Source organism: Poecilia reticulata, linkage group LG17 (genome assembly GCF_000633615.1).
Source record: "Poecilia reticulata strain Guanapo linkage group LG17, Guppy_female_1.0+MT, whole genome shotgun sequence".
NCBI lineage: Eukaryota > Metazoa > Chordata > Actinopteri > Cyprinodontiformes > Poeciliidae > Poecilia > Poecilia reticulata.
Window position 1 is genome coordinate 8422227 of NC_024347.1, and position 27257 is coordinate 8449483.

Here is a 27257-nt window from a genome sequence, read left to right on the forward strand (position 1 = left end):
TTATTTAAATCTAGTCCTACTCTTACTGTTATGGGGTAATGATCACTGCCTATTGTAGATATTTTATCAACCATTAACACATACCATCTAAAACATTWGAAACAATTGTTAAATMAATAACTGATTCCATYCMCGTTCTTATATTGATTCTTGTTCTCCTTCCATCATTATTACATACTAGATTTTTCATTTCCATGAATTCTTCTATAACTTGTCCGTTTTTATCATTACATTTACCCAACAAAGTACTATTTGCATTAAAATCTCCACACCAAATTACTTTTCCTTCCAAATATTCAGTTAACTCCTCCATTATTTCAATTGATAATGTTTTACATGGATTATAAAAATTTATTATTTTAAATTTACCTTCTTGTTCCCATATCTCAATTACCACATATTCTAGTTCTTTCCCTTTTCCTAACACCTGATATTGTATCCCTTGTTTTATAAATATTCCACATCCWCCTCCTTCTGGTCGATCTCTTCTTACACTATCATATCTTTTAATCACAAAATCTAATGTTGTTTTTAACCATGTTTCCTGTACAGAAATAATTTCCGGTTGTTCTTCGAGCTCATCTATATAACCTTTAAGTTCCTGTCCGTTAGCGATTAAACTTCCAGCATCCATTGTAATATTAACATGAACCATATTCACCTGATGGTCCTGGTCTCCCATCATCCTCCAACTTTTTATTTATGTTTTCCCATGATCCTTCTTTAAAGCCCAAAAACTTTTCAGCTCCTCTCACTATTATTTTAATCTTCTCAGTTTTGTGTTTGGCTTGGTCAGTGCAGTTGATGACATAAGCTATGAATATTATTAGTTTTTCCACTGGTATTGTGACATCATCTTCAGTCTGTACTTTGCTTTGCTGTGTAGTTTGACTCACTGTTTGTTTAATCTCTCTTGTTTTCTGTTCCTTCACATTTTTAACTGCTTATGTTTTTAGTTGTTTTAATCTGTACGATTTCTTTTGCTCTTTTCCTTCACATCCTCCAGACGTGACTCTGATTCCCTCCACAGTTACAACATTTTTCTTGTGCTTCTTCTTTACATTCTTCTAATTTATGATCTTCTCCACATTTTGGACATCTCTGCTTCTCTTTACAAACTGCTGCTATGTGTCCATATCTTTGGCATTTGAAGCACCTAAGTGGTGGAGGTACATAGGGCCTGACCTGATAATTGAGGTATCCTATTTTGATGTTTTTTGGTAACTCTTTTTCTTCAAACTCAATAAGTATTGACAAACTTCCCACTCTTTCTCCATTCACTGTTTTTGACAATCTTTTCAAGTTATTCACTTTTGCTCCTGCAACACTTCTCTTAATTTGATCAAGATCTTCATCTAGAGGGATCCCATAAATCACTCCCCTAATTTTTTTATTTTCTCCCATGATTTTTTTCTCCAGCACAGATCTTTTGCAAATATTATCCACATTTAAAGCCTTATTCTTTTGTTCTATATCTTTACGTACCACCATTAGGTTTCTGTCTCTCAAAATCTTTACTATGTCAACATCTCCAATTGTCTTTTTAATTTCTCTTGACACCACAATGGGGCTGATTTTATCCTGTGCTTCCTCGTTTTTAAGTTTTAATATTACTTTATATTCCTCCCTCACCACTTTCGTCCTCACTATCCTTTCTTCTTTTGAGCTACTTCCTTCAAGTTCCCGTTTACTGCCTTGGCTATCACCAAATCCCTTTCCTTCATCCATTTTATTTCTTCCACGAACTCTCTCCCTCCCTCTTCCCACTGGCGTCTACCCTTCAAAATCTCCGTCTTTCTCATTTCCTATCTCCATTTCCATCCGAACCATTCACATACCAGTTCATGCCAAATCCGCCTTTTGAAGAAGCAATGTTTCTGTTTCTGTTTTTGTTTTCTCCACGTCGCTCTAACAAACAACTCTCCAGGTTCTGCATCTCACAGGTGGAACCAATACACCGCGGGCGACAGTGCGCCTTATAATCAGTTGCGCCTTATATATGGACCAATATTGAGCCACAACAGGTCTAMCAACTACGGTAAGCAGCCGCTGACTTCATTTTCCCCGTAGAAGAAGCAGCGCGCGGTGCATGCTGGGATAGTTGTCAGAACGCTGGTTTGTTAATAAAGTTTGACTGACCTATCTACCTACCGACCTGATAATTAAGTCGTCTGCAGGTCATTCAGCACCACGTTCTCCACCAACATGCTGTGTCCGAACGGAGAAGGGTGACCATCGTCCGGCCCAGGAATGGAAGGCTCTCCTCACCGACCCGAGTCGGACTGTTTTGTTGACATTCTTTATGTCAACAAAGTGGCTTTAGACATTCATCCGGGGAGCTTTGACTAGGGTTACCAAGGGACCAGCCCCTATACATTTAAAGCTGGGGGGGAGAAATAGAGACAGAGACTGTGGCGGCAGCGTGTCGGTTGGTCTGTTTTACCCAAAAAGCAGTTGGGCACAATATCGCAACACCGTGAGTGAAACAATGACTGGGGCAGACTACTATATAAAGTACTCGGGGACCACTTCTTTACAAATGTAGATGTGTAATAATAGAGTACGGAACAAATTGGCAACCCAAACTGAAGCTATATATGACAAAAGTTTTAAAATAGGCCATTCATTGAAGGTGCGCCTTATAATCCGGTGCGCATGATAATGCGGAAAATACGGTACACTTTTTCACGGAAATTGGCTGATTATGATCAGTCGCTGATCGATCAGTACACCTCTAGTTTATAGTTGAAGTATAAACCCACAAAGCCAGGAACGCTGAACAATCACAACGCTGGCTCCTCTGCGCCTTGTCTCGCACACTGTTGCTGCTTGATGTCTGAAGTCTACCTCAGCGTAGATCACACATGCCTTCTTTACTCAAACTGGACACAGGCTGAGCTGTATGGATATTTACATCAACCCTCAGTGAAGACTCAGGGTTGATCTATGCAGAATTTTTGATTGAGCTTTGAGCGAGTGGTGAGAATGATTTATCTTTGAACAAAGAATTATGTCTGGCGTTTACATCTCAACATGTTGCCCAGTGCGTGGCTATGTGTCTGTCTGCCTTCCTTTTAGGGGCGCACCGATTGCAGTTTTCTAGCTGATAACCGATCTTTGAAAAGCTTGACCTGCCGATTCCAATATTGGCCAATACAAAATGTTTTGACTGAAATGTTGCAAAATATAGCAAGAAAGTTGCTGAGTTGGTAAAAGTGGGCTACTATTATGAACTACAAATGCCATGGTGGGCCGGTCAGTCAGTCAAATCTCTCTCACAGGAGAACAGAAATGACAGTGGTTTATTTTTAGGCTTTTCTTGAGGTAGATAAGATTGGAGGATAAGATCAGCTTCACATGTATCGGCTGATCACCATTCTCCCAAAATTCAGAAAATCAGCATCGATAAATTGATGCATCCCTAATATCTGTTGTTGAATTCCTTAATTGTTTCTTGGGGTATGGATACTATTTTGTTTTTCTGGACCACCCTCCCTCCAAAAAACAAGAAAAAATGCCAATTATCTACCTGTGAGGTTGTTTGAAAACATGCTAAAATTGTATTTTAATATGTGGAATCCAACATGTGAAGATCTAAAGTAATGGTCACAAAAAGCACAAAGCCAAAAAATAGATAATTTAAGGCATCTCGGTAATTATTTAAATTGATAATTGGTAAAATGTATATAGACAATTTAAGGCAATTAATAACTTGGTGTTAAATGCCAAGATATTGTTTGTATTTGTTTTTTATGTTTGTTTTTTATTTATATATAAATAACAGTGCATTAGAAGTTACCTCAAGGTAAGGATTCTGGTTTACCTTTTAGTTTGTCATTTCAACATTGCAACGTATAAAATTACCATCCTGCAGTCAACATATATCCAAAACTATATATATTTTTGAATTTCTGAAGCCATATTTCTTTCTTACTGCATCCCCATTGCAGATAATATTTAAAATCTGAACCTTACTTCATCTTGCCTTTTTTGCTGCATTAGCTTTGTGCATTACATAGAATTGGGAGAACTACCAGCAGCAGAAATGGGAACAACATAACGATCTAAGGCTTCTGGAAGACACAAATGCAAATATAATCCAGTTATGACTCACATAATCCTTTTGACAGTTTTGTGTCGAGATGTTTGTTTGCCTGGATTTGAAGGGTTAGGGGAAAAAAGAGGAGAAGTGTGTTATAAAGATTAGGGGTAAGAGAGCACGCAAGAAAGAGCGGTTATAGGGCATAGATATCAGTAATTTTATAAATATGCTGTTAATAAGGAATCCAGAATAACAGAAAGATAAAATAGAAAAGTATTGTAGAGCTGTGGGTTTGAGTCTGGGCAAAGGTGTAACAGGAGGAGTGTTCAGGGAAGCCTATAGGAACAGAGTGTGCACTGGAGAGGGAACAAGGAGAGAATGGAGGGGGAAAGGTAAGAAGTAGGGTAATCTGTGGGGGATAATGTGCGCTGCCCTCCTTCCTGCTTAGATATGTGTGCTTTGTTTTGGAAACTTGCATATTAGCTTGTGCTGAGCCAGCCCAATGAAACACACAGGCATTTGTGGGCATAAGAGAAAGTGTGGGGAAGTTTATGCTTCTTTGGTTTGCTGCAAAGGTTGTGGTTTTAGTGCTAATGTCAGCACAATGCAAGACTGGTGGATGAAGGACTGTGCCACCACAGGTTACTGTCGGATGAAATGAAAGCATGTGCTGTCCTGTGTGCTGCTTACTAAAACCAGCGATCAGGCCTGAAACCTGGGAGTAATGATGACCTCTGACCTCTGACCTGAACCTTCAGAGCCACATAAAGACAGTCACAAAGTCGGCCTTCTGTCACCTGAAGAACATTTCCAGGATTAGAGGACTGATGTTTCAGCACGATCTAGAGAAGCTCATCCATGCATTTATCTTCAGTCGTATCTATTATTGCAGCAGCGTCTTCACAGGTCTGTCTAACAAATCAATCCTCCAGCTGCTGCTGATGTTCTCACTAAAACCAGGAAGATGGAGACATAACACCAGCTCTAAAGTCCCTACACTGGCTCCCTGTAGATCAGAGAATAGACTTTAAAATACTGTTAGTTTATAAATCACTGAATGGTTTAGCACCACAATACATTAAAGATCTGCTGTTGTTGTACCAACCTTCCAGATCCCTCAGGTTTGTTATAGTTCTGTTAATACTTTATTTAAATCTCAGAATATTACTGCCTGCCTGAAAAGAGAAATTGTTTTATTTTACTGCAACATGCAGTATTATCAGTTTTTAAGAAGTTTAATATGGCCAAAATGGGTTTCCTCCTCTGCAGGGTGGCTGGGCTCTCCCTTAGAGAGAGAAGCTCGGTTATCCAGGAGGGACTCAGAGTAGAGCCGCTGCTCCTTCATGTCGAGAGGAGCCAGTTGAGGTGACTCAGGCCTCCCTGGTGAGGTGTTCCGGGTACGTCCCACCAGGAGGAGGCCCCTGGGAAGACCCAGGACACGCTGGAGGGACTATGTTTCTCGGCTGGCCTGGGAACGCCTTGGGATTCCCCCGGAGGAGCTGGAAGAAGTGGCTGAGGAGAGGGAAGACTGGGCCTCCCTACTTGAGCTGTTGCCCCCGCGACCCGACCCCGGATAAGTGGAAGAAGATGGATGGATGGAAGAAGTTTAAGACATTTTAAATAACGATATAATGAACAGACTTTTAGTTTATTGATTTCTTTGTTTAGGATTCACCTGCTGATTCAGATTTTCTACAAGCCTGTTCAGCTAGACTTAGTTTTTATGTGATCAACGTGGAACGAGCATTTAGCTGCTCTGGAGGTAGTAGTCCAACATAATATTAAACAATTCCTAGATTATTTTCAGTTTTCTATAAAATCATGCTTCTGAAGAGTGATTAAAGAAAAAAAAACAAAACAAAAAAGAAATCAGCTGGTGACGGGAACAGACCAGTCCTGGCCTGGGAGACGATTTATATTTCCAGAATCGATTTGATTTGACTCACAAGGAGCCGATTTGATTCATGATTCAATTTGATTCAGTTAAAGTGAAAGTAATCACAATTTTACTTGGACTTGGAAAACATTCTCTGAAGAACTAATGCTGCAAATAATAGAAACTAACCCTAATTTGGTTTATTAGTAAAAATATGAATATTTTGAATTTAAAATCATAGAAACCTCAGAAGGTGTAAGACTTTGGTTAGCAAAGATGTACGAGATTATCCTTGTGAGGTTAGAATCTCATTTATAGAAGGTGTTGGATTTGAAAATGTTCTTTAATCAAATCGCCTGTTTGAACACACATATTGTTATTTATCAAACAACCTCATAGAATGTGGTCAACGCCCAGCAATCCACTTTGACTTTGTTCCAGATGTCGATGATAATTCTACAGCTGGGTGGGACTCTAGTACTCGCTCCTGTCTCAGCACACTTCAGCACCACACATCGTATGTTTGTTAAGACGACAGTTTACTTGATGAGATGCACCGCTACTCTCCTGATGTGTGATGCAGGAGCCTGGAGTGTGAATGATTTAACAGTTTAACACTTTGAATAGTACATGAGAACACCTTCCTCAAATATTAAGTTAGATTTGTGTTACTTATTTTGAATGCATACTATGTTTTCTGACATTTGTATTCATGTTTGCAAAAATAAATCAAACTATGGAGCTACCGAATACCTTGTTTTGTAATGGAGATATCAGTTATGCAGACATCTGCTCTATAATCTTAGGGGTTTCAAATAATTTGTACATTTAAAGAAAGGCAAATCAATATATCACAGGGAGTTTTTCTAAAAATATGCTCATGAGGTTATTGACCTAATCAGGTCTAGGCAGTGTGCAGGCTTGCAGCATGCATGCACACACACACACACACACACACACACACACACACACACACACACACACACACACACACACACACACNCACACACACACACACACACACACACACACACACACACACACACACACACACACACACACACACACACTCCTACATATTGCTTTATTTTGTTCGTATTGTTGGAGCTGCTTGACACCAGAAAGTCTTACGGTGACGATATTACATATTTTGATGATCATATCATTTGCCATATATTCCAGTCGTTTTCGATTCATCTGCTGCCATAAGAGTCTGTATGGCTGGCTGAATATTACATTAGTTTCAAACTAGCTCATCAGTTTCAAACTAGAATTAACTGAGTCCCCCTTAGAGATCGGGACTCCAAGCAGTCCTTTATGATGTGAAAATTGGCTTTGCAATTGTGGTACATTGTGCAGGCCTGGTTTGAAACGTCCTCTTCGTCTGCCTCACCTCCATCTTTTTCTTCAGGGATACACCAGGAACAGCTTTATGTTGATCCTGATCCTTAGTGGGTTGAAATGAACCCTAAACTTACTACTTCCGTCTGGAAGTGACTTTTGCAACCCCATGTACCTATGTCCACATTAATGAAGAAAAGTACTCAATGTATTCCCCTGAAGTCTTCTGCTGTTTCCCTCTTCTAGATGGGCACTAAGTATGACTTGAGACCTGCTGTGTGGGCTATATGATGGTTTTGCCTTGCTTCACTGCTGGAGACAGAGGCATGTTTGTCCTGCTTGGCTACTTTAGCTGACTGACCTACTGGTGAACAGTGACTTTGTTGTAGTCTTCAGCCTGTCTGACTTTCTCAAATACTGACTGACCACTCTACTGTCTGCCCATCAACCAAAAGAAGACAAAAGACAGTGGCTGTCCTGTTGTCCTCTCCATCCTTACTGGGACTCAGTGACCGCTCTCTTCACACCCTATTCACAACAAATTACCGTATTTTCCGCACTATAAGGCACCTAAAACCCTTCAATTTCCTCAAAAGCCGACAGTGCGCCTTATAATCCGGTGCGCCTTATATATGGACCAATATTGAGCCACAACAGGTYTAGCAACTACGGTAAGCAGCTGCTGACTTCATTTTCGGTCGTAGAAGAAGAAGTGCACGGTGCATGCTGGGATAGTTGTCAGAACGGTGGTTTGTTAATAAAGTTTGACTGACCTATCTACCTACCGACCGTCTAGAATCAGGTCATCTGCAGGTCATTTAGCACCACGTTCTCAATGAACATGCTGTCTGCGAATGAAGAAGGGTGACCATCGTCCGGCCACGCCCTGGCCCAATCACGGAAGGCTCTCCTCGCTGACCAGAGTCGGACTGTTTTGTTGACATTCACTTTAGTGCAGCTCCATCTAGTGGATGCATAACGTAACTCCAGCCTCTACTGTAGCGTCTATGCGCCTTATAATGCGGTGCGCCTTATGAAAAAAGTTTTAAAATAGGCCATTCATTGAAGGTGCGCCTTATAGTGCGGAAAATACGGTACACATCGACTATCAGTATCAACTGTGGCTCCATTTACTGTATGTGGAATCAGTGAAAGCAAGAATTACATAATCAGAAGAACTGAAATGCATGAATAGGTTTCTGACACACTGATCAAAAATGTTGCAATTTTGACTTTTTTTTTAAATTATTAATCACAAGAAAATACAGAAATGTAGAAGGTCATTTCATCTACCTTTTCATTGTCTGGGGTGTGTCGATCCACACTTACTACCAACTTGACATCTTTTCAATTGCATATGAACACTAATGGTAACCCTAACCCTTACTACATGCTTACTAAATACATAGTTGTATTGAAGACAGGTTGCTCAAGCTAAAAAGAGAACATCAGATTCAGAGAAAGGATCCACGTATACACACACACACACACACGCACACACACAGAGGTGTTTAAATTCAGGTGTTTTCAGATGCAGCACTCTGTTGGAGCAGCACTCTGCAGTCACCACTAAATACATCTTGTAATAACCAGCAGTGTTCTTTTCTTTTCATAGATGCGGTTATTCTTACATGTTGTTTGTCCCTATGGTTTCTCGGTTCTCTGATTGTTTTTGTTTTCTTTCTTTCTTTTCTCTCATTGCTCTGTAGAACCAGACTTCTGGGGTGTTGTCTTATATTCTTTCAATCCTTCCTTTTCTACTCTTACTTGTTTATTTCACTTTAAAGATTCTCCACACCTTTTTTTTCCCCTTTCTGTGTCCATTAAATTTTAAATTTTACACACAAACAGACGCAAACGCGCAAGTGTATGTGTGTGTGTGTGTAAGTTAAAATGGCTTTTCACAGTCTAAAACTTAGAGAAGACAATTATTTATGGTGCATTATTGGTTTCTTTTTTCTTGTTTTGTCTGCAGGCGTTTAAGGAGATGCTGTATGCTGCACAGGACCAAGCTCCATCCATTGAAGGTATTCCAAACACACACAGTCCAACTAATAATAGCCCTTACCTAATATATAGCTATTGTATGAATAATTGTAACCTCAAATGGCTTAATTCACACCTTAGTCTCCAACCTGCAGATGTGATTTTGGGGCTAATTAGTTTTTAGCCCATACGGATCTTACAGAAGTACTTAAAACATTTGCGCAAAACATTAAACGTCTCATTTTTCACGTCATTGGTGTTGTTTCATTAAATATAACACATTACACTGTTAAATACAAATATTTCCATTAGCAATCAATGCAGTATTCTCCTCGGCTGTGCTCCACTCCATAATTAAGCCGCATCATTATGGAAACACATCACTGTGTTCTGTTGTGTCCTTTAACAGACTGCAGTAAGGCTGGCATAGAAAATACAGTCCTGTGCCTGGCATTATAATACATCATTCTCTCTCACTTGTTTTCTTTTTACATGTACTACCTCAACTTGTGTTATTCCTTAATGATATATTTCTTGTAAAGTTACTCAACCAGGAGCCATAGAATCATGTAAATGAAGCATTTTGTGGACTAGCCAGTTATCAGGGCTCTTTTTTTGGGGTTAATTACAGGCCTGTTCATACTAAATAATACTTCTTATCATGGCATGTCTATTAAATATAGAAACTGCTTTCACTGGAATCTGAATCCACTGATTTCTTCTGTTCTTGTAATTAAGCCTCACACCACTGCTGTACTCTCTTTTTATTTGGGCACATGTAACCCACAAGAAGGGTTACTTTAAATACCTTTTAATAATAGACGGCAATACCAACACTACAAAAGTATAAGTAAGTTGGGCCTGATCAGGAGATTCTAAATTCGGGGGAGCCTAGGTGTGAACAACAGAGGAGAGCACACAATGTATATAAAAAAGTAGAATTTAATTTTAGAAAGTAGAATTTAATATAAACAACATTTGTGGATCCACATTGCACAAATAAACAAAAATTGCACGCTTTAAAAAAAATAAAAAAATAACCCAGTCTTTTATGTGTCTGTCAAATGTTCTTTCAAAGTTTGTTTAGTCTTTCCAATATGTCTGTGAAATATTTTTTTATGTTTCGTCACTGTCTATCAGTTCACTTGGTCCTCTGGGCTGGGGCTCACCATCCAAGTTCTTGTAAGGTTGATCTTGATGTCTCTGGCACAATGTTTCAAAAGTGCACCATAGAAAAAAAAAACCTGACCTGGAAGAAGGTCAAAGTAAAGCATCTTAAAACTCAGGATGCTAATATCAACAAAGCAATTCAACAATTCAAATTTCAATCTAAAAGTGCCAAAGTACATCTATAACATTAAATCTACATTCAAAATGTGGATTAGAAACCCGCATTAGCTCTGACCTACAGAGAACAGAAAGTTCCCAAGTAATAAGAACACATCACAGCACCATCACATTAACAACGTTGAAATATTAAAACATGTACTAATAGAAAAAGAAGTAAATTTACATGGAAAAGACAACATACACAATAATAATGATATAAAATTTATAATACAATTTTATTTTTTATTAAATTTGAACAGTTATTAGGTATTTTATCCAATTTTTAGTGAATTTACTGGGCCAACGGCTAAGCGCGTGCGATTACTCACCGATGCTTCAATGCTATATAACTATCAGGGATTTTTCCGGACGTCAGCTGTTAGAAGCTTTTGGAGATCTAATAAAAAAAACCAGATTCACTATTTTGAATTATGAATTCTGAGATACTAATTTAACATTGTCTTACCAATTTCCAGGATTCTTTGTAGAATTTAACAGAATCTTACRGGRGATTCACGGAACAACCGTCAGCTCTCAGCTCTCACGGCAGTTAGACGCAATCTGAGCTAAATCTCAGCGCTGCAGTTAAAGGGGCGGGACAATCAACCTGATTGGCTGATGWGAAATCAGACGGTGCCAGTTATTGGTTGTTTAAAATGTCACTAAAAGCAATCATTAAAGGGATATTTCACGGGTTTAAAAGATTTTTAGCACTTTTTAAAAATCAATATTTAAGAACATATTTACAAACATTCTTTTTTTAAAACTTAAATACTTTTTAATCTCGTTGTGGAATGAGATATTAAATCAACATCTTTTCATTTTACTTGTGTTTTTAACAGTGGTGGAGCCAGAGGGGGGGGCAGGGGGGCCAGTGTCCCCCCTGTCATCTGATTGGCCCCCCCCAGCTGCCCCCCCTGATGATTGACATGTAACAGCACCCGGTTATTCCTGTACATTATTTGGAATCATTCTAAGCCAACCTAATATCTAAAGAAGAAAAACAATAATAAATATATGAAAAGAAAATGTATAAAACTTTATATAAGTCCATGTGACATAAATAAATAGATTTTTATCAGGCGCGATACCAGCCTCCTTTATACTCATAACAACAAGCTGATATTTTTCTCCTGGATGTTTCAGTTGTGCTGCGCTGTGATGCAACTCAAAGGCTAAAGCACTTCATACCTGGTGGTTCTTAAAACACCAATAAGTTATTTACTGATCCTCCGMAAAAAGAAAAAAACCGAAGAGGGGCAGACAATGTTCGTAGTTTGGAGCAGAGATGGCGCTGGAGTTTTTTCGTTGCYCRTCAAAGAAAAAAATCATTTTATTTCCAATTTGTAGTCATCCAACAAAACATTTAGTATTTCTCTGTTAGAACGTTTTTGAAATCAGGTAACATTTCACGAAATGACGTGATTAGAAGACGGCAGAACTCTGATCGGTTCCTGATCCCTCAGCGGGAGAAAAACTCCGCAGAAGCGGATCAGCTGCTGGACGCTCCAAAGTCTCTGGTCCGTTAAAGTGACCAGATCAGAGATGATTCTCTGACAGATATTGTTCTTATAATGATTAATAATGAGCTCCACGATGTTCTCTGTGCGTAAAGTTGAAACTGTCTGAGCACCAAGTGGTCAGCTGATCACAGTCTGGACAGAAACCAGYGAACTGCTCTCTGTTCTTATCAAGATGAGGGTGAGGAGGGAATCTGACATATTAACTAGGTTAAGTTATGATGCTGCCACCACCACGTTGGACAGTAGGGATGGTGTGTTCAGGGTGATGAGCTGTGTTGCTTTTATGCCAAACATATAGTTTTGCATTGTGGAAAAAATGGTGGATTTCAGTTTCATCTGACCAGAGCAACTTCTTCCATATGTTTGGTGTGTTTCCCAGGTGGCTTGTGGCAAACTTTAAACAAGACTTTTTATGGATATCTTTGAGAAATGGCTTTCTTCTTGCCACTCTTCCATAAAGGCCAGATTTGTGCAGTGTACCACTGATTGTTGTCCTATGGACAGACTCTCCCACCTGAGCTGTACATCTCTGCAGTTCATCCAGAGTGATCATGGGCCTCTTGGCTGCATCTCTGATCAGTCTTCTTGTTCCAGATGAAAGTTTAGGGACGGCCGGGTCTTACTCAGTGCTCCTTGAGATGTTTAAAACTTGGGAAATCTTTTTGTATCCAAATCCAGCTTTAAACTTCTCCACAACAGTATCTGGGACCTGCCTGGTGTGTTCCTTGGTCTCCATGATGCTCTCTGCGCTTTAAACACAACCCTGAGATGATCACAGAGCAGGTGGACTTGATTACACACTATGATGATTGTATTTATCATCATCATTCATTTATGACACACTGGATCATTCAGAGATCCTCCCTGAACTTCTCAGGTGTGTTTGTTGCACTGAAAGTAAAGGAGCCCAATAATATTCCAAGCACCACTTTGCAGTTTTTTTATTTGTTAAAGATTAAAATAGCCAATAAATTTAGTTCCACCTCACGATTGTATCCCACTTGTTGTTGATTCTTCACAAAATAATAAAAATTTTAGATCTTTATGCTTGAAGTCTGAAAAGCAGCAAAAGGTTGAAAACTTCAAGGGAGCTGAATACTTTCGCAACGCACTGCATTTTTTATTTATATATAAGTTTTTTTTTTTAAATAATGTGTGATTATGAAAGCCAGGAAACCCTTTAATATAAAAACTTCACAGCATATGAGGAACATACTGTATGAATGCAGTATAGCAGGAGGACAAAGGGACAAAGACAAAATGGTTTCTGCAAATAGAAAAATCAGGAAGTAATTTCTAACTGAAATATGCTGATGTAGGCTTAATCTGCTGCACATGCAGGAACTCTAAGTTTGCATGTTTTGACATTAATATCAACATAAGCTAGCACAAGAAAACGAGTGAAAATCTTTATTTACTTGTGGAAAAACAAGAAGGGTTTTGGTCCAACTGAATTTAACATAATATTAATAGATATGTCACCAACAAGGCTAGATTACTTTTTGGAAATAATTGATCTTATTAATTATTGAAAATGTATTATTAATAAGATAAGATTAACAAGGTACAAGAAAACTGTACCTGTACAGATAACTAGGTGCAGTTTGATGTTAATGTTTGTTTTCTTTTATTTAATGTTTTAAGCAATCTCTTAAAGAAATAGCCACAAATCTCTGAGTGTGTCTAGCATTATCAATAAAAATCTTTTATTAATTGAGCCCCGTCCAGTGGGTCCATGTATCTTAACAATCTTGTAGTTGACAAACTGAGTGACCTAAACACGGAACACTGCTTTTTCCTGTACATCTGTAGGAACACAGCATCTTCTTGTCTGGTGGAAGATCTGTTTGGGGTTTCATTAACAAGTCAGTTGGCAAAAAGTTAACAATCAGAGGGAAGACGTCTTAGGTGACAGTTAACATGACTTCTGACTCAACAATGTCTTTATAAACACCCCTATAACATCCAAAACGTGTATTACCCACTGACAGTAGGATTTCACTTTTCTTTTTTTTTTTTGTAATTCAGAGAAACTGTAGTTTAGGAAACTGGATGACTGTGGCAGTTTTGCTGCGCTGGCTTCATCATTTTGACCAAGGACCAAGAATAAGGAACTTTATCTCTTGTGATGAGAGAGATTATACAGCAATAATTTTTCCAGACATGACTGATCATTGATGCCTCTGAGGTGGAGATAGCTGAAAGACATGTTGAAATTAGGAATAAATAGAGATGGTGATGATATACATGTCAGAGTGATACAATCCCTGGGTGGATTATCAGGTTAGTCAGAAGATAAAAATGGAACAGCCTGTGATTCACACAATGTTAAGTAGGACCATCTGACCATCTGCACAGGGATCGACACATAAGATGCTGATTAAATGCTAACCTAGCAGACAGAGCTGATACTGTGATGTTTTTGTAAATAAGCATAAGGTAAACAGTTTGTGTCCAGGATGTTTATCTGCAGAGATACTGACTTCGATTTTCCTAAACCTTCAGAAGTCCTGGATGGAAACATTATCAGCCATGATAATGTTCACTGCAGACCTGAACATTTGTTGCAGTTTGGACCCGTCCTGTTCTGAATAAGCCATGAAGACAATGAGCAGCTCCTTTGTTGGATTTCTTGAGTTGCTGCAGGAAGTTCAGTTTTGGTCTATATTTATATTTCTATAAATGTACAGTGGCTTGCAAAAGTATTGGGCATACCCCTTGAACTTTTCCATAATTTGTCATATTACAGCCACAAACATAAATATGTATTTTAACTTAATATGAAACACCAACACAAAGTGGTATACAATTGTGAAGTAGAAAGAAAATTATATGATTCAAAACTTTTTTTTTTTTTTACGAAGTGTGGAGTGTAAAAATATTCAGCCCTCTGAGTCAATACTTTACATAACCACCTTGTGCTGCTATTCCAGCTGCTAGTCTTCAGGGTTTGTCTCTACCAGCTTTGCTCATCTTGTGACAGAAATTTTTGCCCATTCTTTTTTGCAAAACAGCTCAAGTTCAGTCAGATTAGTTGGATAGCTGGACTTCTTATGGTTTTCTTCTTGCCGCTCTTCCAGAAAGATCACATTTGTGCAGTGATGACTAATAGTTGTCCTGTGGACAGATTCCTCCTCTGAGCTGTTGATCTCTGCCTTTGGTCCAGAGTCACCATGGGCCCCTTGGCTGCATCTCTGATCAGAGCTCTCCTTGTTCAACCTTGGACATCTTTTTACAGCCCAAGTCTGCTTTAAACTTCTCCACAGCTTTCTCCTTGACCTGTCTGCTGTGTTCCTTGGACTTCATGATGCTGTTTGCTCCCCAATATTCTCTGAACCTCTGAGGCGTCACAGAGCAGCTGGATTTCTGCTGAGATCAGATTACACACAGGTGGACTATGTTCAGTCATCAGCAGGGGTGAAAGTAAGGGGGTACGGCAGGGTACCGCGTACCCCTAAAAGATTTAGCGGGGGTACGCAGTTCCTGCAAGAGAGAGGAGAGGCTGTCTGCTGCATGAACGGGTTCACTCTGCAGCAGTGAGTGCACCACTAATCAGCCGTGACTGATTAGTTTTTCAAGAACAATCTAAAACACGACTTAATCGGTTAATAACTTTTTTCCCATTTCATATCGTTTCTGAACTGTTCGTGCTTTGCTAGAGCAGCGGTGCAACATGTGGATCGCAGAAGGTTTTGAGTCGATCTCAGCATCAGGTGACAAACTGAACGCAGCCAGGAGGCTGAGAGCAGCACGTCCTCTGACTGGGTTAAAACCTTCAGAACTTTATGAAAGAACAACAACAACAAAATCAACAAAACGTTTTCAAATTAATGACCCAACAACAATAATAACCTCATTAATTATTGTTTCAACAAGGTGTTGCGCAATTCGGTGCGTTTCGGTTCCATTACCAAAATAAGAGCAGAGCAGGAGTTTAAAATGAACTAATCAACCACTGCTGTGTTCAGGGAGCTTATTAAGAATCACAAAAATAAATATCAAGCCTGAAAACCTGATATCGTAACGGGCTAAATGTTATGTTTTTAACGTAATCTCTGGTCGGCTTGGAGAGCACAGGAGGTTGCCATGGCAACGGGTGTGTTTAATGACAGAGATGGAGAGTAAAAAGGTAGGAGTGGTTTAGAGTTGATCACCTGTTCAGGTTGTTTTATCTTTGTTTACCTTTGCTGTGGCTCATCACAGCTGCTGTAGTTTCTGAACGTTCAATAAACGACAAACTTGGACTAATTACCTTGTTCTTTGTGAGTATACGTCATTTACAACAAACATTAAACACGGTAAATATGTTTCATTAAGTATTTAACAAACAAATGACTTCTATCGTGATAATTATGTGAAATTAAATTAATTAATTAAAATAGTTTGGTGCTGTCAGGCTCAGAGTCTGAGAGGCTTTTCCTTAATCAAACAATTTTTTTTGCCTCTTATTTAGTGGAAATATTGATGTTGATGAGATTTTGTCCAAAATGTTAACCTTTTTCAACCTTTATAGCTCCACTATTGAAAATGAGGCTCTAACATTCACAAATGACATTGAAATAAAATCCAGTCCAACATCTGGTTTGAGGTGATTCCTCTGGAACCTGTTGGAGGAAAAATATCCCAACTTCAGAAGATGAGCTTTAACCTAACAGAGCTCTGTGGTTCCTCCTGTCAGTATGAGAGTCAGGGTGAGGAGGCGCCATGTTAGGAAGAGAAGTGGAAGCTGCAGGATCTTCAGAACAAACAGGTCATGATGCTGGGCTACTGATTATCCCTCTGTCTGGACACAGTATCAATATAACCAGTTTAAATACTAAAATGAATGGTTATATGCCAGACATGGAAAACTGGAATGACTCCATGTCATGATGTTCAGAGTTTAGGTCACATGGCATCTCAAGGTGTCAACATTGCAGCCAGTGGGCTGAAGGAAATATAGCTTCATTTTGTAGCAATTCTAGAGCTACCAGCTTTTATTGCTTCAAAAAAAATGAATCAGCACAGAAACTCCAAAGCACACAAAGAAGTAATATATATATATATATATATATTTTTTTTTTTTGTCATAGTTCCCCCAAGAATTTAAAACTACCTTCACCCCTGGTCATCAGGACATCAGGAAACTTATGAAGGAAACTGGTTGCACTCAGAAAAAAGGGGGGTGTATACTTTTACACACCACACTTTAAAGTTTTTATTTGTAAAAAATGTTTCGAGTCGTATAATTTCTTTTCTACTTTACAGTTGTAGGCCACGTTATGTTTGTCTTTCACATAACATTTCAATTAAATTTATTCTTGTTTCCTTCTTTTTATATACATACCTAAACTATAAAAAATTACCAGTAACAATGTTTTCTGATCTTTTGGAATTGTGACTCATCAACAGCATCCTAACATCGTGTGAGCAGGTGGTTTTGAGTCACACCATGCAGACTAAGTGAATCAGCGTGTTCTAACTTGGACTCTTTTAGACAAAACACCAAATTAAGTCAGTTGGAGTGCCGACCACTCCCTGTAAGGCTTTCTGCAGCACACAAACAGCTGCCACAGTCAGAAGACAGTAATCTTCTTATCCCTTTTTGGCCTTATTCTGCTGTTTTTACTCTCTGTCTCAGCACATGTCATCATCATCATCATTATTATTATCATTATGACATGTTTGTCTCAGTAAGAGCCTATACTTTCCATTTTAAAATTGAGGGTTTTTAGGTTTATTTTTTAGCAACACCCCTTTTTACTCTTACTCAGCTTTCTGCAATAAGCGGCAGCAACAACACAAGGCTGCAGCTGGTCCACAGATAAGGACTAGTTTTATTAAAAAAAAATAAAATAAAATAATAACAACAGTTGTCCTACACCTGAGAACTGATTTCCTCTTTCTGCAGGGTCTCACCAGTTTATAAAAAATATCAAGGCTGTACCTTGTAGCTATTGTGGCTTTAGTTGTCAAACAGGCTGATGAAAATGCCAATCATTTAATCAATTCTATCACATTTAATTGTACATGTGCCAGTATGAATCACCATAGTAACTTGTGTATAACTACAAACATCAACAATGAGCATGACAACCTCTGGATCACATGGCCTCTCTCAGTTGGGTGGATCCTGAATAGATCCTACTGTTAATGTGGATAATGTTGTTCTAGGTGAATTCTGTTGTCAATACACACAGATTCATGTAACTAGTATTCGCTAACAGCTCTGGCCTGATTCAGGACATACCAGAGGACAAGTGAGCAAAATGGCTCCACAATGGTGTCTGGAAAACACACAACTTGGACTGTAGGACAAAACCCCCCAGATCTCATCTCAGGATAACAAAGCAGAGCTCTAGACTAAAGAATCTATACATGTCTGGTCAAAGTGAGAGTTCATCTATTAAATTGACTGAGGATGAATACATAAACTAAAAACTGGTGTATAGACATTTTTTTAGAAGCGTGTTTGTGAGCCTGTTGCTTTTTTATTAAATTGAATATCATTTCATACTTTTTTTAATCATTTTTGTCCAGGGCACCTTAAAAATTGAGCTATTATTGTTACAGGTTCATTCTCTTCAGAAAAGTACTTGTTAGGTACGCGCAGACATAAAAATGTTGACTTCAGATGTTAATACTGATGTTATGGCAGTATGTACCAATATTTTATTTAATCAAACTTTTCATTTGTTTACTCAATAAATCGTCAGAATAACCAATAGATTACTAAAATAATCGTTTTCAACAGCCCTAGTAACAAAATGGTGACAGTTTGGACAAATATGTAAAAACCATATCTTTTATAAAAGTTACATTACTGTGCATCAATGAGCTGAAAGTTCAACTTAGAAACCTCCTAAAATAAATAAAAAAACGTGGAATGATGATATAAAAACGATTTAAATTATAGGTGCAAATATCTTAAGAGCTGAACATCACATGAACATCTCAAACAGAACATTTTAGTATATTCAAGCCATTTTTCTTAAGAATTATTTCAAACTTGAACTTAATGAATATTGTTGGCATCGTTAAGTCTCCGACATACTTCATCTAATGCAGAACAGTCAATGCACAGCCACGGGGTTTTGGTACGTTTGTATCTGCACACACCTCTACATCATCTCCACATCAGTATATGTCACACTCCTCCTCACAGGGTTCTAAAGAGAGGCTGGCTTGGATTCTTCAGCACCTGCATGTTAAAGTCCACAACCCGGATTTGAGGCCTCCCTCAAATCTTATCCGCCACTTTAGCCAGGTTACGAAGCCTGGCTTCACCCTAAATTAATAATGAAATGATTCATAATCAAGAAAATGACATTTTTGTTCCTTTAGTCCAGAATAAATTCTTCAGAAACAAAATATCTATAAGCATTCTCCAGTTTGTGAAAAGCTGAAAAAAAACGAACACCATCAGACATTTTACAAAGTTCCTTTTAAATGAGTTCTAACAAATTTAAACTTAAGATGTCTTCTGACATGGTTGGTCTTGAGCCGGAAAAGGGTAGAGTGCCTTCTCCGGGTCAGGGGGGTCGTCCTGCCYCAAGTGGAGGAGTTTAAGTATCTGGGGATCTTGTTCACGAATGAGGGAAGAAGGGAGCAGGAGATCGACAGGCGGATTGGGGCGGCGTCTACTGTGAAGCGGGCACTGTACCGGTCCGTCATGGTGAAGAGAGAGCTGAGCCAAAAAGTGAAGCTCTCGATTTACCGGTCGATCTACGTTCCCACCCTCATCTATGGTCATGAGCTTTGGGTCATGACCGAAAGAACGAGATCACGGGTACAAGCGGCCGAAATGGGTTTCCTCCGCAGGGTGGCTGGGCTCTCCCTTAGAGATAGGGTGAGAAGCTCGGTCATCCAGGAGGGACTCAGAGTAGAGCCGCTGCTCCTCCACGTCGAGAGGAGCCAGTTGAAGCTCGGGCATCTGGTAAGGATGCCTCCTGGACACCTCCCTGGTGAGGTGTTCATGTCCCACTGGGAGGAGGGGAGACCCAGGACACGCTGGAGGGACTATGTCTCTCGGCTGGCCYGGGAACGCCTTGGGATTCCCCCGGAGGAGCTGGAAGAAGYGGCTGGGGAGAGGGAAGTCTGGGCCTCCCTTCTGAAGCTGCTACCCCCGCGACCCGACCCTGGATAAGCGGAAGAAAATGGATGGATGGATGGATGGATGGATAGATTGTAACATATGAAAGTTTCATGGTGCTTCCTTCTACTTATCTCTAAATTATGTCTTGTAATGAAAGGTTATGTATGTTATTATTTTTCTTATTTTTATATGTATAAATAGGCCAGATTTGTATCAATTAGAACAGGCGTGTCAAACTCCAGTCCTCAAGGGCCACTGTCAGTTTTTAGATGTGCCACAAGTACAAACACTGGAATCAAACGGCTTAATTACCTCCTCCTTGTGTAGATCAGTTCTCCAGAGCCTTGCTAAACCTACCGGTAATTATTCTATTGAGGTGTGGTGCAGCAAAGGCTCATCTAAAAGTTGCAGGGCAGTGGCCCTCCAGGACCGGAGTTTGAAACCTATGAATTAGACTATGCAGTTTCTCACCTGCAACAATTGTTGCAGGCTATAAAACCTACATCTTCACTAACATAGCCAACATTGTAATAATTCATAAATAGTATGTGTTAGGAACATCCAAGGATTGAAGTGCATGCAGATATTTTGCACAAAAATACATTTGTATAAAACGGGTTAAACATACCCCGAAGTTCTACTGTTTTTGTTTGATTTGATTTCACCAAATGCTTAAGTGCTCACCAATCATGATTATTCAGGGTTTTCTTCCAGCCACATTTCTTCCTCCTAACAGTTGTTAATAACATGTTGGACAGTTCTTTACCCAGTTTTAGTAGTTTCTGCAGTCTCCTTCTTTGCTTGATGCATGCCACTGATTTGACCCCTCTCAAACAGACTGACATCTTTTCTACAACCACAAGATGTGTCTTTCAACATGGTTATTTAAGAAATGAGAAGCAACTCAGTGCAGCTGTTGGGGTCAAATAATTTGTTGCCAGTTGTAACATAATTGCCAATGGAGTAATTATCCAATAGGAGACTCATACATATTTGCTTAGTTCATTTTTATTTTGGACAGTCAGCATATAAATAGTTTTTTTGTGTGTTTTCCTTGCTGTACATATTGAGGTTATAGTTTCTGTTAACCTTGCCACAAAACTACACTCTGTTAGCATTAAGGGATGAAATAAAACTGCAATTATTGTCCTAAAAAAGTGGATGTTCTGTCAGTATGTCTGTCATATTGAACAGACCCCTAGAAAAAGCGCAGAAGCACAAAGGTAGAACATTCTGTGCCTGTTATTGTGGTAGATCTGTCTGCTGTCTCATCACTCCCCCTGGTGGTTGAAAAACAAAATAAAGGGTTTTTGCATTGAGTTGTTTTTCCAAGACCCAGGGAGACTTTAGTGCATTAGTTCAACCTTCTGTGTCCCTTTGACTGCTGTAACTTAGTATCTACATGGAGTGGATGAAGACAAGTTTTCCTTATTGGTGTAACAAATTGCTTTATTTTATTTTTTGCAGTCACAGATGATGATACAGTCAAGAGGTATTATGCCAAGTTTGAGGAGAAGTTTTTCCAGACTTGTGAGAAAGAGCTGGCCAAAATCAATACCTTCTATTCTGGTAATTCCAACAGTACAGTACTATGAGGCAGAACTTCCTTCTACATCTTTAGGTCACTTTTGTTTCCTGCCCAACAGAAAAGCTGGCCGAGGCTCAGCGACGGTTCGCCACGCTGCAGAACGAGCTGCAGTCATCGCTGGATGCCCAGAGGGAGAGCTCTGCCACCGGGCTGGGCCTCAGAAGAAGGAAAACCATGTTCGCCCTTTCACAGAAGGAGAGATGCAAACATAGAAACATTAAGGATCTGCAGCTGGCCTTCTCCGAGTTCTACCTCAGCCTTATACTGCTGCAGAATTATCAGGTAGATAAGACAGTTTATGTAGTCTGACAAGTTCAAATATCAGCACATTACAATGGCTCTTTTCAGGTTTTATTGGAGAATTTTAATCTATAATAAAATACATTTTTAAACAAGGACATAGAACAGTGCCTAAGGATTATTTGCTCAGCGTATCCCACTGGCGGCCTTTCTGTGATCAGTTTCCATGTTCTCCCTGTGCAGACAGGGATAGCCATCTGTCTACCACAACGTTTAATTAGCCACTCTGACGTTTCTCTTACTGTAGGTATTTGAACACACATGGTTCTCTTGCTGCGTTCCAGTTATCTGGGAAGTGTGAACTCAGTGCTGGGTTTGACGTGCGACCCGAGGTAACAGAATTCTAGTTAAGAAGTCAGAACTTCACTGTGGCGACGACGACTGTAGACATTGTTCACTGAGGGTAGATGGAGTTGCTTCCAGGCTCTGTGAGAAATCTGACTTCAGAGAATGTTAAAGATGATTTTTCAGATTGGGAAGTCAGAATTTCCCAGTTCCAACCACAACTGGAATGCAGCATCTGCATCTGTCCTGGTTAGGTCTACCCTGTTGACAGATGGAGGCACTGGCGCCGCCCTGTGGGTCATAGATCTGATGGATGGACAGGGTGTGGTGTTAAATTGCAGTCACAATTTAGACAGCTGTGCTAACATTGTGCGTCACCTGTGTCTACTGACCTGTGGTTGGTGGGCTTCACTGACTCACTGTTCCTCCCTTCACTTCCTGTCAGAACTTGAACTTCACAGGATTCAGGAAGATTCTCAAGAAGCACGATAAGATTCTGGAAACTTCCAAAGGGGCAGATTGGAGGGTGGCCCACGTTGAAGTGGCTCCATTTTATACATGCAAGAAGATCACTCAGCTCATCTCTGAGACTGAGGTGAAAGTCTCTCACACACGCACACACTCACATTCACACTCACTCACACTGCAGTAAACTAGATGTTTAAATAGTCATGTGTAAAAAAAGTTTTAGTAGAACAATGGTCTCTTATGTTTTGTTCTGTGCTCACTAGGCTCTGGTCACAGCAGAGCTGGAAGGCGGCGACCGGCAGAAGGCCATGAAGAGGCTGAGAGTTCCTCCACTGGGAGCTGCACAAGTCAGTCACACAGCTTAAACTTCCTGTTCAGAATAACATTGTTCTGTTGCTCCAAGTTAATAAGAAAACAAAAGGATTCCATTAATATTGTTTGAGATTTTTCTATATTATCATAATGCAGTGGTGCTCTGTACCACAACCACACAAACTAACACCATAGAGTAATCTTTTATCTTAAAATAAGAAAGAATTAAAAATCAGAAGTATAAGAAACATTGTTACTCATAGATATAGACAAAAGATCTTTATCTTTTGTCCATCTATGACAAAAGATATAGACATCTATATCTGTCTGTATCTATATTTCTGTAACTAAGATAGATATAAAGACATCAATATCTATCTTCTGTCTCATATAATGAAAGTATAATGTCACTCTCATTATACTCAGAGGTCAGAATTTTCAAGTTCTGAAGTCTAAAACTCAGCGTGACGCTAGCTGCAGTGATGCACCAAATCTAACATGCTGGCAGAGATCATGCTGCTGGCTCTGTCCAGGCCCCAGCCAATAAGACTCTGCCTCTGTCTCCAATTTCACGGCTTCAAGTGGAACAGCTGAAGTTGATGATTAATTTTACAATAAGGCCAATCAAATGATGAATTCAGGTTCTGCCAGTCTGTTCAGTCTGACCAAATAAAAATCATCTAATGTTCAATCATGCATATAATATTAGTTTGGATTTATCTGTGTATAGACTTGTCCCAGCTCGTCTGCTCCAGACTGTACTCACCAGATCTGAATGTAATTATTTGAGCCAGTGGTTCCAGTTCCAGAAGTTGTAGTTGTTTGTGATGGTGTGGATTTAAGAAGTGTGTGTGTGTGTGTGTGTGTGTGTGCGTGCGTGCGTGCGTGCGTGCGTACGCGTGCGTACGCGTGTGTGCGCATGTGTGTTCACAGCCTGCTCCAGCTTGGACCACCTTCAGAGTGGGACTTTACTGTGGAGTATTCCTCGTCTTGATTGTCACTGTGGTCATTACAGGTATTACACGCACACGCAGTCAAACAGACATGTTGACAATGAAAAGTTGACTCAGTTTTTACTTCATGGAATTTGATATTGTCCACAAGTTATTTTTATTATAGGTCACATTGTTGCTTGAGGGAACATGTGACCTTGACTCAATGTAGACTTACACATTAGCTATCTTGAGTTGGGATAAAATTGCTACAAATCCCTCTACAGGTGGTGATCTTATACAAAGACTTAAATGTTCAAATAATTTATTACTCCACTCTAATCAATTATTGTGATCAGTTTCTCGTGTCCTATCTGCTGCTAAATTTGTATTAAGCAGATCAAATGACAAATCCTTCTGGAGAATATTAAGGAAATAAATAAGTCATGAATCATGAATGAACCAAAATGCATTTTGATTATTATTTTATTAAAAAATTAAGTAAAGAATACAACAATGACTCCCCTCCCTAGTCCAGGGAAGTGAAGAAAAGATGAAGCTACATCGCTTTTCATTTCCTCCAGCTCTCTTACAAAGATTGGAGAAAAAGGGAGAATCCCACCAGTTTCAGTTTACTTCACAACTCTGTTATTTGACCTGCAGACTGTGACCCTGGATGGTTCAAACCCAGACCAGAAATACCCTTTAATATGTGTTTCCAGCGAGCTGCCTCCAATATGAAGGGTGCTTTATAGCTAATTGATTGCTTGATTGAAATAAAAAACTTTGACATAACAATATGCAAAGGTTAATGGCTCTTCTGCTTGGTTCTCCTTTGGGTCGTTGTGTGTCATGCAGAAGTTCAACTTACTGTCCGTCAGATCAATTATCTCACTTCACAAAGTATTCGGTTAGTTTTCTGGGTTTGTTGCATATCAAATTCTGGAGTCTGTAGAGTGGAGAATATTATTTATGATTGCTTTGATGCTTTTAAAACTGCATGGATGATTGAATGTCAGTTTTGATGTTTGCATACATGCTGCCAGTTTGCCAGGTCCATCTTGAAAAGGTGATTGTGAATCTCAACAAAGATTTTTATCTGGTTAAATAAAGGTTATTACAAATATGTGTTCTAAGGATGTCTGTAAAGCCACAACTTAAAGATGTTAAAAAAGTAGGAATTTTCTGATCAGGTGTTATTTTTCTTAATATAATCCAATTCATTTAAGAATAGTTTAAATCCCAGATTTTAACTATAAAATTCAGATTTTCAGAAGTTCATCCCTATTAATTTACACCAGATGAGGTGGACGATATGATACGTGTTCTATTGATGAAATGAAATCACAAACGTGATGATCATTTAGTGCCCATCACGTTTTTAATCTAACATAAGAATGATGAATGTTAATCATAATTCTTTTATTATCTTGGTGATAAGATTAGCAATTGCACAGCTTGTATTGTGCTATTAAGAAAGTTCAGTTTTTTTTTTATATAGCATCAATTCATAACAGATGTTATCTCCATGCACTTTACAAAAGTCATTTCAATTCAGTCACCCATCCAACACGCGTATCCCCCCTGAGGGGTCGGTAGGGGTGCTGGTACCCATCTTCAGCAGTCAACGGGCAAGAGGCGGGGTCACCCTGGACAAGTCACCAGTCCATCGCAGTGCAACACAGAGACACAGGTCCTACCACACCCCCACCCCCACCTAAGGAGAATTTAAAGAGCCCAATTAACCTGACAGTCATATTTCTGAACTGAGGAAGGATTGACAAACATTAAAGTGACACTGATATAATAAAACCACTAACATTTAAAGATGAACTCTTGTGCTTTTATTCTGTGTTCACAAAAGCTTTCAATAAAAAAATATTTCTCACAGAATACTATAAATGAATAACTATTATGATCATAGATGTATTTATTACCATTCAGTGATTTGGAGGTGACAGATATCCAGCTCCAACCCCTCACTGTTGGAGAAATGTTGGAGTCATCGTTCCTTTCTGATCAATATGGCTCAGAAAAACAGCGTTAGTCCTTCAGTAGAAGCAGCTCCCTCTTATTCATCACTCCATCTGGCTTCCTCCTTCAAAACTGCAGATAAATTGCTCAAATCTTTGCTCAAATCCTCACAATTTCCTCCACTTTTGCGTTTACAGTTTGACTTACCCTGATTACATCACAAGACAGCGCTGGCGTTTAACCCAGTTACTACAAACGAAAACAGTGACACTCTGCATTCCAGTATTCTGTGAGAAATATTTAAAAGCTTTTATGTACACAAAGTGAAAGCAAAGTAGTTAATTTTTTTAAATCATCTGAGTGGTTTTATCGTGTCAGTGACACTGTAAGCTCAGTTTATTATTTCAATTTAAAAAAAGCAGAATGACCTTAAATGTACTTATACTACGGACACAGGTTCTCTGCATTAATACTTTTACACCACAACATATTCAGGAATGTGACCTCTTCTTCCTTCTTCTGCTGTTGTCTCTTCCAACAGGAGCTGTGAAGATTGGTGGTTCTAAAGTCTGGCCTGTGGTCAGGATCTACAGAGGAGGCTTCCTGCTAATAGAGTTTCTCTTCCTTTTAGGTGAGTTCACACCACAGTCACTGCATGGAATTTTTAATCACTTTTTAGAATCATTTCACTACGAATGGTTGTTGCACTGAAGCTCTTTACCCCCAATTATACTGCTTTGACATGCTTTCATGTAAGTAGCTTTTATAATTGAATTTTTTGTGCTCGTTTGGTTTTCTTTAATAAGACATAGAGATGCACCAATCAGAATTTATTGACCAATTTCAAACAGACAAATTCATGTCAGAGGCTTCTCCTTCAGGAAAGCACTACAGAGCTTTAGTTATGGAAGATGTGATTTTCAGAACACACTGATGTCATGCATGAGCCCTAAATTATGAACTAAAGGATATGATTCTATTCTTTTCTCATCTTTTAGGGATCAACACCTACGGCTGGAGGCAGGCAGGAGTTAATCATGTCCTCATATTTGAACTTAATCCCAGAAACAACCTCTCCCACCAACATCTGTTTGAGGTGAGAACTCTCTCTCTCTGTCTCTCTCTGTCTCTCTCTGTCTCTCTCTCTTTCTCTCTCTCTCTCTCTCACTCACATCCATCCATCCATCCATCCATCTATCTATCTATCTATCTATCTATCTATCTATC

The 27257-nt window shown here is 39.2% G+C and overlaps 1 protein-coding gene and 1 long non-coding RNA gene across 2 annotated transcripts in view; one reads left to right on the plus strand and one right to left on the minus strand.

Annotated features, from left to right (window-relative positions):
• Nucleotides 1-27257, plus strand: part of LOC103479245 (xenotropic and polytropic retrovirus receptor 1 homolog) — a 57123-nt gene that overhangs the window by 16099 nt on the left and 13767 nt on the right. The window contains exons 2-9 of the mRNA XM_008433570.2: nt 9235-9286; nt 21639-21740; nt 21818-22041; nt 22790-22939; nt 23076-23159; nt 24058-24139; nt 26572-26661; nt 27029-27126. Of these exons, the coding sequence (XP_008431792.1) occupies nt 9235-9286; nt 21639-21740; nt 21818-22041; nt 22790-22939; nt 23076-23159; nt 24058-24139; nt 26572-26661; nt 27029-27126 (882 nt within the window). The remainder of the gene's footprint in view (nt 1-9234; nt 9287-21638; nt 21741-21817; nt 22042-22789; nt 22940-23075; nt 23160-24057; nt 24140-26571; nt 26662-27028; nt 27127-27257) is intronic.
• Nucleotides 9298-11250, minus strand: LOC108167101 (uncharacterized). Its single transcript, XR_001777498.1, has 3 exons — nt 11041-11250; nt 10904-10971; nt 9298-10494 (listed from the first exon to the last, which is right to left on the minus strand). It is a non-coding gene; the product is annotated as an uncharacterized LOC108167101 (long non-coding RNA).